Source organism: Mastigoproctus giganteus, chromosome 7 (assembly GCF_048544385.1).
Source record: "Mastigoproctus giganteus isolate SK-2022 chromosome 7, ASM4854438v1, whole genome shotgun sequence".
Lineage (NCBI taxonomy): Eukaryota > Metazoa > Arthropoda > Arachnida > Uropygi > Thelyphonidae > Mastigoproctus > Mastigoproctus giganteus.
The window spans coordinates 25,569,125-25,579,465 of record NC_143581.1 but is presented as its reverse complement, the minus strand read 5'-3'; the positions used below and the strand labels follow the sequence as shown (position 1 = coordinate 25,579,465).

The following is a 10,341-nucleotide window of genomic DNA, read 5'->3' as shown; positions in this document are numbered from 1 at the left end:
GGTACTGTTCTTCTGAATTGGCTTCTATAATTCTTCCTCTCTTTTCCAAACCAGTTGGAACACGTGTTGCGACACGTGTTCCAACCAGTTAGCATCAATTTACTGTACAACCTCAAAGTCACAGAACCAACTTTTCTTCTTCCTCATTTATCCCTTCAACTTCCGTTTTCTGGAACAACCTCCCTTCATACGTATTTCCTGAAAATTACAATGTACAGAAATTCAAGTCTAATGTCAACAACAAGTATCTTCTTTTATCTTCTCAACCTTCAACAACCACTGTACTAAGTGCTGTAATTTTTGTAGATTATTACAGAGAACAGAAGAAGAAGAGATAAAAGAGGAAGAGAAAAATTGGCTCTATGAGTTTGCAGTTGGAGAGTGAATGGATGCTGACTGGTTGCGACACCTGTTCTGATTGGTTTAGAAAAGAGAGCGGAAATTATAGAATCCAGTTCAGAAGAAAATTGCCCATAGAAGTATCTATAAAAAATGCATGCAGCAGAAACAGAACGATTATGAGACAGAGTGAAGAGACTTTATAAGAGATGAGTCAACCTAAGCACCCTCCTTTGAATGGAGTCTAGCAGCCTGAGAGAGTTTATTGGGAACCGCCCCAGATGTGGGAACAGTATTCCAAAGTTAGGGCGGAATTGAGATTTCTACAGAGGGACTAGCTGTTTAGAAGAAAAGTAACGCCGAGAGCGAAGGAGAAACCCGGTTTTTTAGATGCAGAGAAAGCAATATTTGTGATGTGCTTATGCAAGAGAAATTAGAAGTCAAGGTAATCAATTCCTAAGAGAGATATGTGACCTAATCTAGAAATCTCTCTATCATTGAGGATAAGCATAAGAGCAGAAGAATCTTTTTTGTGAGATATAAGACAGTACTAAGTTTTAGAAGGATTGAAATTAACGAAGTTGTCTTTGCCCCACTGGAAAATTACCAGGAGATCAGCATTTAAGGAGTTGGTAGCGGATATTCGAGAAGAAGAAGCTATTTGTTCAGGGTTAAGTTTCTCAAACTGGAACGTAGAATTCAATGTGCTATCATTGGCAAAACTCTGGATACGTTTTCCAGTCAGTAGAAGGTCATTAATATACAAGAGTGGGAGGAAGAACTGAACCTTAGGAAACACCAGCATTGGTTGAAAAGTTAAAAGACAGAATCATCTAACATCATCTGCAGCGGGTGGCGAGAGAGAAAACTGGACCTAATTGCAAAAACAGTCTGCAGTTTATGAGATGGCAGCTTGCTTATAAGATCTATATGCCAAGCACGAACAAAAGCCTTCGAAATGTCAAGAGCAACTGCTTGAATTTCACCAAATTTTTCTGTTGAATTTGTCCATAGAGGGGTAACCCAAGTCAGAATATCACGTGTGTATCGATTAGAAAAATTAGAAAAAATTTAATATAAAAATGAACGTATTATTAGAAAAATCTGTATCACTAGAAAAATGTACTTTTATGAAACTGCACAAGACTGAAAAAGCACTTAAGCACACTTTTATGGAACTTTCCCAAACTTTCAAATTATTCATCAAGAAAGGAAGGACTAGGGTGAGAGACGGTTGCTCCTGTTTAAACACCACACCTCAAATATTGGGCGAAAAGCTCTCTGAACCATTATTGTCAAGGTTATAATAGTTCACTTAATTGCTCTGCCATTTCCTTTAACAATTACCACTCCTAACTTCCAAAACCTTAACCTAGAAAGAAGTATTTTTCTGCTTCAGCTATGTTGAAGAGTGTAAATGCATGTTGTCACCGTAGTCCGGATATTATAAAAAGTCTTTAAATCGTATTGGATTCCAGGTGGTTTAATTGTTGTTGTAATCCTGGTTGAAAATAATGCATTCCACACCTGTTAGCCTTAGATGGTCGCTCAACCATATTTCTCTCTGACTGGCTCTTGCAAGTGGGCATTCTCGTATTTACGCCTAAAAGCAAGGACTTCGCGGTTACATATATAAACGAGGAGGAAAAGTTGTTGAATAGAAGGTTATCTAAGCTTCGAGAAGATTTTCAATTCTTTCTACCATGCTTCCAATGGTAAGCTAGTTTTCTCGGAATATATAACTTGATTCATTAAATATTCTGGATTTTTAAAGTTCAAAGATATTATTTTAGAAATGTTTGTTAACTCTGATATTAATTAAAATTTCATTATAGGTTGTTAATTATATGTTATTCAGAATTAGGAAATAGTTGGAGATAATTTCGAGTGAAAATAGACTATTAATAAATAACTCTTAATGTACAGTACCTAAGAAAACTTATTTGGACAGCCATTCCAGTACTAACGAGATCTATACAAACAGGAACAGGTTTAAAGTGTGCAAGCAACAGCAGAGATATCACAAACAAGGAGAATGAGTCACGGTACAAAGCTAACAGTTTCAAAGACTTAATCGTCGGATGCCATCCTAGAAATTACTCAATGGGGCGTTAGCCACACGTCTGAACCTCACGGAGTGAACTGTGGCCAATGTATTGAAAAATGGAAGAAAGCGAAGGGAAAGCAGATGTGCCAAACCGGAGAAGCAGGCCAAAAATCTCATGGATAGGAACACAGGAACAATATCCCTGAGAAAAGTGGTGGAAACAAATCGAACGACCTACATGGAAAATTATGTTGAAGTTCCAGAAGTCCGCAGGTAGTCTGTGCATCCACAGGTCGTAGGAAGCTGCACGTCATGGGCTTTCATGGCAAAGTTTGCAAGTCCCCACAACCAACGCAAATGTCGTTTGAAGCAGTGCTTAGCCATCGTTCTTGGATCATGGAATAATAGAAACAAGTCACGTCACAGAGCCTTAAGATCAGAGGGGCGAGGCCCTCGGGGATGATATAGTTGATATGTTCACCGTCCTCCCTACACTAGGTGAAAAAGACCTGAGTTCGAATCCCTTAAATGACGCGTTGAATTTTATGGGTCTTTTTCACAACGTGGCCGAGTTAGTCGGTCTTAGGCGAGGGAGGAGTAATTTTTTCCTGCTGTAAAGTAGAGGTTTTCTTCAGAAAAAAAGCAAGTTATTTACAGATATATTATATAAGGCGCAATATGAGAAAAGTTTCTCTGTGGCTCAGGAACAGCAACACCGGCAGTAGAGGACTGGAAAAACGTTGTCTGGACTGACCAATCCTGGTTTTTTCGGTTTCAAGGACCAGGCCATGGCGTGAGTTCACTAACCCATCCTGTCAGGTGACACCAGGGCAGACTGATGGTGTTACTAAAAAGAATTGTACACAGCTGTTTCCAGTAACACGAGAATGAATTCAGCTTACCGTGATGGCCTCCCCATTTACGAGAAATTTTACTGAACACCTACAGGATGAGATTGAACGAACTCCTCGCAGTAGAGATTCTATCTGAGTTACAGACTGAGCATGACGAAAATTTTAATAAGGGATTTTACAGGTAAAAGGACACTTATTTCAAAGGATGCTGAGTAAAATTATGTTGAAATGTCTAGGAAAATGCTAGTGGTTTTTGCTGAGCACCATTTCAAGTCCATGATGTAATTCTAGCAGGATTACTGGATCGTCCACTGATGCACCCAACTGTGATTACTTTTAAGAAATCAGATGAGACTTTTAAAAGCCTAAGATTGTCTGCCTTTTTATAATGGGAAAAATTATTTCGATAAAAATGTGTTGCAGCCCTTTCTTAATAAGGCTGCAACACATTAGTGGGCCACAAAATTTTGTTTGTATATTTTTTCTAAATATTCTGAGGACGGATCAGTGAAGGGTTTTATATGGGTATTTACAACAAGAGTATGTATCCTTTAGTTCTCCCTCTAGAAGATAATGACTTTCCTGGGTGGAAAAGATTCAAATCCAGGTTCAAAAACAGTTCAAATCCTGTCAACGAAGCGAGGAGGAATTATTATGAGCCTTTTTCCCAACAGGGCTGAGTTAGTCGAACCACAAAGAGTGAGACACGACTGGCGAGTCTCGTGGCAGTTAACGTGTTAAACAAATTTATTAGTTATTCTATCATGTTAAACCATCTACGCACAGCCTTAATGTTATCATTCTTGTGGTGTTTGTCCCCTGTCTGGTCTCTTGAGTTAACTTATTAAAAATAAGTTATTAAGTAATTAATATTAAAAATGCTCTTCATATTAAAAGTGTAAATCGAATTGTATTAAATAAAAAAAAGTAATCAAAACCTTTTAAGAAAATTTATTTTCTTAAAAGGGCAAATCATTCATTTGTGTAAAAGATGAGACTGCTATAACAGCCTGTTTCAGGACTAACTGGTCCCTCATTAGATAACAAGTGACCTCTAGTATAGATCTAGCAGATGAACTCTTTAGAAAAGCAATTTTTTTCTGCTGGGAGAATAACCTTTGCATTATTCGTGCGGTTTAAATCCTGCTGGCCACAAAAAGGGGTCTACAAGTGAATTTTGTTCTTTAAAGTTTAATTTTATTTTCAGAAAAATTTGAAATTGAAATTAATTTTTGCTTTCTTCCTTTTTTTTTTTTCCCCCCCTCAGCTGACTGGTGTGTGCTTCGTACTACTTCCTTCCTTAATTACTGCTGGTTACGGTCCTAAAGGTTATGGTGTTTATGGCAAAGAAGGGATTGGATATGCCATGAAAGATGGCATGATTAATGACTATGGAGGTTACGGTGCCAAGGGAGGAGTCGGTATGGGAGGTTACGGTGCCAACGGAGGTGTAGGAATTGGAGGCTACGGTGTTAGAGGGGGTATGGGAGGATATGGTGCTGCAGGAAGAGGAGGAACTGGAGGATATGGAGGAGTTCAGGGATATGGCGGTGGAGTGTATGGAGGATACGGATCAGGAGGTCTAGGAGAGTACGGAGGAGCTGGAGCTGGTTTGGGAGGAGGATATGGAGGTAAAGGTATGGTAGGTGGCTACGGTGGAGGTTATGGTCAAGACGGCTTGCAAGGTGGGTATGGAGAATACGGAGTCGGAGGTGGTTACGGAAAACAAGATTTGGGAGGATATGGTCGCTACGGTGATGGAATTTACGGTGGAGCTGGAGGCGCCGGTGGCTATGGTGGTGGTGGTGCAGGAATTGGGGGAGGATACGATGGTTACGACGGAGTTGGAGGCTATGGAGGTTATCAGAAGGGTCTAGGAGAAGAGGAGGGCCTGTATGATAAGAAATCAGAGTACGGCGTCAGAGGAGGATAAAGATTCTATGAACGAATAAGAAAACAGAACATGGATCCTCTTGGTGAGTATTTTCTGATTTATAAACCTTGCTTGGAACTTAATTAAATTTCATAAATAAAAGACACATAGCTCAATGTTTATGAGATAATGCAATTTATTGAATTTAATTAAAAGTATGAAAGGAATTTCCAGTTAATTAGATAATCCTGTTCGAAGGAGACGAGGTATCGGCTCTTCATGGGATTATTATCAAGTCTAAGAAATAACTTAAAAAATACAAAAAGGAAGGCATATTAACTAAACTAATTTTCAAATTTAAGGTACAAAATAAGCAACTTATATTTAAATAATGAAACGGAAAACAAAATCAATCTTATAAGAGATCGTCTATCGGATTCTTTAATTTGAAATTAGTTAGTTAATATGTTTTCCTTTCTTTTTTCTTTTTTGTTTCTGAACTTGAAAATGAATTTCAAGGAAAAATCGGATCGTCGTCTATTTTGGATAAATTTATCTGGATAATTTTAAATTCCTTTCCTGTTTATATAATTTAATTCCAACAATTCTTTCTTATAGAAATAGAGTTATGTGTCGTTTATTAGTCTAAGATAATTTATGTTTTTTATTTGCATTTTGAATACACCTTAAACTTATCTACACTGCCCTACCATTAATATCCGGACGCCTCTGTATGGACGGCGAAACAGTTACTATGCATGCAATACGTCACAGAACCTTTTATAAATATGCACACCACACTGGGCTTCGAACAGACAATTTCAAAAGTGGGCATGCAACATGACACGTTCAACAGAATTACCTCAACAGTTCAACAGAATTGATCACCTCAACAAATGTTAGACGCCGATTAACATGGTGTAAGGAGCACGAATCCTGGACTGTAGAGCAGTGGAAAACAGTCCTATGGACAGAAGAGTCGACGTTTTCACTCAGTCTGATGGCCGTTCCTGGGTGTGGTGAATGCCAGGGGAACAGTTCCTTCCTGAATGTATCCTCCCAACAATGAAGTTTGGTGGAGGCAGTGTCTTGGTATAGGGCCCCTTTCATGGTTTGGCTTGGGCCCATTAGTCGGTATCGACAAAACCATGAATGCTGTGCAATACCAGGACAGCTTGGACAATTATGCACTTCCACCATTATTGAAATTCTTCGGGTAAGGCCCATACCTGTAGCAGCAAGACAACGCGCCATGCCATACTGCTCAGGTCGTAACAGAGTCGTTTGAGGACATGAGTGTGGAAAAGTTGGATTGGCCAGCTCAGAGTACTAATCTGAACCGTATCGAGCATCTTTGGGATGTATTGGCTCATCGAATACGTGCACTTCCAGATCGCCCAAAGAATAAGGCCGAACTGGTGGCTGCGTTAAAGGCCAAGTGGAGGAACATATCACCTGACATTTTTAAAACGCTGGTTGAGAGTATGCCGCGAAGATTGAAGGCCGTCATAAAAGCAAAAGGTTTCAGCACAAAATATTATATGACACAATAAAAGCTCTCTTTTTTGTCTAAAAGCAGGTGTCCGAATATTAATGCAGGGCAGTGTATAACTCGACACTACCGTATATGGCAATATCTAGTCATACAAAGATACGGGGTATATACGGGATGTAAGGAGGTTGGGCATTAAAGTTCTGTGCAAAACTTGTGCTGCACAGTCTCACCCATTGGCCAGAAGAAATGAAAAGTGTCATCATGCGAAGACTTCATCCAGATTTGCCAAGACCATCCTAATTTCCTCTATTGTATTACACTGGTGATGAGTGGTGGATGTTTTAGTACGACCCAGATACGAAGTGTCAGAGCATGCAGTGGACTTCGAAACAATCACCAAGAGCCGAAAAGTTTCGTTTACAGAAGTCTAGAATTACATTACAGGTCACGTTTTCAATCACACACGGTGTGATTCACAAGGAATTTGTACCTGAAGGGGAGTGAGTCAATGCTGCGGTCTACGTACAGGTGCTTCAAAGACGATTGAAGCGCATTTCCCGAGTGAGGCCACAATTTCGAGAGAAAGGCAGCTGTTTTTTCGTTGCACGACAATGGCCCCGCCTATTCCGCACTTGTGAAAACATTTCTGAAGAAACATGACATCGTACAAATCAATCATTCGCCCTCTTCCGATCCAGCACCAGTGGACTTCTTCCTCTTTCTCAAGGTGAAAATTGCCCTGAAAGGAAAGAAATTGCAAGATGTTGAAGACAAAAAACGCAGCCGCTGAACTGAACATCATCACTGTGAAAGCCTTCGCTGACACTTTACACACTGCTCGACAAAATTAACAGAACACGCAGATAACGTGGAGTAACTCGTACAACTTGCGAAGAAGGGGGGAAAAATTTGGTGTGGGGGTATACCATGGAATAACGATGAAATGAAGAGACAGCAAGAGGCTTCGGACAGGTATTAAGGGACATTTATAGTGGTTGTATAACAATTACCAAAAAGGTCGCATTACAGAAGTCTATACAAGATGCTCGAAAATATGGTCACATGACATCAGTACGGCGTAGGATTCCCTCCACCGGCTAAACAGGCCTGACAGTGGGGAACCATGCTCCATATAAGGGTTCGATATACGATTCTGTGGCAAAAAATCCCATTCTTCCGCCAGAAAAGACTTTAGCTCGTCAAGTGACCGAGAAGTTGGCTCACAGTGTGCAATGCGACGCCCACACATGTTCAATTGGACTTAAGTTTGATCTTGATCCAACTATTGAATATCAATAGTTGGATATCTTTAGTTTCAAGATATTCCCCTGCCACTTGAGCTCTATGTGCAGTGGTGCTGTCGTGCACGAAAAGAAAATCTGGGCCAACCATACCCCTAAAAAGTCGCATATAGGGTTCGAGGAACTGTTCTCAGTACCTCTGCGCAGCTACGGTACCTCCTATCAAAAACATGAAGAGGGATGTTACCGTTGATCATTATTCCATCCCACACGAGAACACTGTAAGTGTCCCTTTCTATAATGCTAGAGGGATGGTGCCGCGTTCTCGTTGTCTCCAGATGAAATAAAGTCTAGAATCTGTTTGTAGGCTAAAACGGGACTCGTCAGACTACAGAATTGTACCACATTTGTCAAGACTCTCCAAGTCATGTTCATGGCATCAATTTCGACTAGCTCTCTGGTGGTTCGGGGTTAATGAGATACAAACCAATGGCTTCCTTGCGTAGATTCCACAGTCCGGTTGGAAATGTCTTCACTGTGGCTCTAGCAACCTCAAGAGACGGTTGAAAAAGATTAAAGCTAGAAAAAATTGGAATTTTCAATAAAGATACGTACTTTTTCTAATTTTTATGAGAGACTACATTTTGCCTTTAAAGGCGTTCTGAATTGTAGCGTTGTCTTTTCACTTGGTCACAAAGTATTATCAATAATTATTCTAGACTTAATTATCGCAAAATTAACTTGAACTTACCTATTTGTTTTATTTATCGTCTACCTCCCATTAATTATTCAATTCTTTTTTTCAGGATCTCAGCAGCTCTGACGTACGACAAGGACAAAGATTTTATTTTATTTCTGTAATATATTGTTTAATAAATGCCTTTTTGCAGTAATTGTATAGCTTGTTTTTAAGTTATTGAACATTCCTACAAGACCCTATATTGAAATAAACATTTAGCCATTGTTCTAGATCACGTGACTGCTAAATATGGCGCTGTACACAGCTGAGTAGTACAAAAATGTATAAAATAAGATACGCCGATTGTTTAATCAATATAAGCGCTAATTTAAAGAACTCAGTCAAAGAAACTCAGCGTTATGAGTTCAGGAAGCGTTTCATATTTCAGGAGGTGGATGGAGCTTCTACACGTCAGTTCAAAAGCAACTTGGTAAAGTGGTTTATTGTTCTGTTGAAATCAGAACAAAAAATCGTACGTAATCATTCGATAAAAACAAAGAAATATATTTACTTTTTTTTGGAAAATATTGGCCATTTAAACAAGCGACACCTAATGGTCGCGCATGCGTACAGCAAGCAGAGCAAAATACTTAAAATATCAGTCATAATTTAACGAAATAGGTTTATGAAACCACAGGGAAAGATAATTTTCTGTCTTTCTGTTAGATCACTGGAGTGAGGAGAAAACTTTCTCCTGACAGTTTATCTCAATTTAAGTTACAGAACAATAGGTTAACCGAAAGTATCACAATTATTACGTGTGCGATAAGAGTAGGAAAAGTGTTGTTCAGTTAATCATGTTTGATCATTTTAAGTTTGTGACTCACCTTTGAAATGAATATTTTGATTTCAAAGGTTTCAGAAATACTAGGGGAGGAGAGTCAAAAAAGAGTTTTATTTACCCACAAGTAGTTGCGATAGAAGGTTGAAACAAACACCATGCATTACACTTTTTCAACATAGTCACTGGACAAAATGACACATTTTTACCACCTCTCAATGTACTTCATCATCAGCAGCAAAGTGCTCTCTGCGAAGAAAGGACTTCGGGGCAGGAAAGAGAATATTTCAGGAATGGGCAGGGGACATTATCGTGAAGCAGGCGCACACCTTTTGATGGCTTTCTCTGTGTTTTTTATCTTTTATACAACACGTAGCTTTATGAGGAGGTTGAATACTACTTCGACGTCACTACAGCCTTTTTTAAGAAGGTAATCTGTTAATATTACATCCTGTTAATCCCAGAAAAACTGGCATCATCACCTTTCCAGCATTTTGTTGCACCTTTGCATTTTTGGAGTGGGGGAATGATTCATTCTGCTTGTTTCTACTGTTTTAACATTTGTTTAGTTTCGGGATCATAATAATGGATCCAAGTTTAATCCATGGTGACTATCCTTGAAAAAACTCCTGGCATATTAACAACATTTCGTGTGGACATTGTACCCTTTCGTCCTTCTGGTAAGGGGTCAGATGTGTGGAACCCCATCTAGCAGACACTTTTCTTCTATGCAACTGTTGATGAATCATGTTCTCCGCTGACCCTACACTAATTCGGATCTCTGCAGCTAGTCCATTGAAGCTAAGACTGCGATCTTCCTGAAATGATGCCTCAATTTTTGCAACACTCTTCTGTTACAGCAGATGCTGGACGTCCTGGGATTTCTTCATCATGCTCTGGGGTTCTTCCACATTTGAATTGTTTATACCAATGTGCAACAACACTGTCCACGACATGGGCAGTCTTCTCCAC

General features: G+C 39.4%; 1 protein-coding gene across 1 annotated transcript; it reads left to right on the top strand.

Annotated features, from left to right (window-relative positions):
* The first annotated feature begins 1,991 nt into the window (after window positions 1-1,991).
* Window positions 1,992-8,718, top strand: LOC150082676 (uncharacterized). The gene is made up of 3 exons (XM_090378743.1): window positions 1,992-2,054; window positions 4,508-5,216; window positions 8,656-8,718. The coding sequence occupies exons 1-2, from the start codon at window positions 2,043-2,045 to the stop codon at window positions 5,171-5,173; spliced, it is 678 nt and encodes a 225-aa protein (XP_090234869.1). The 5' UTR covers window positions 1,992-2,042; the 3' UTR covers window positions 5,174-5,216; window positions 8,656-8,718.
* The last annotated feature ends 1,623 nt before the right edge of the window (window positions 8,719-10,341 follow it).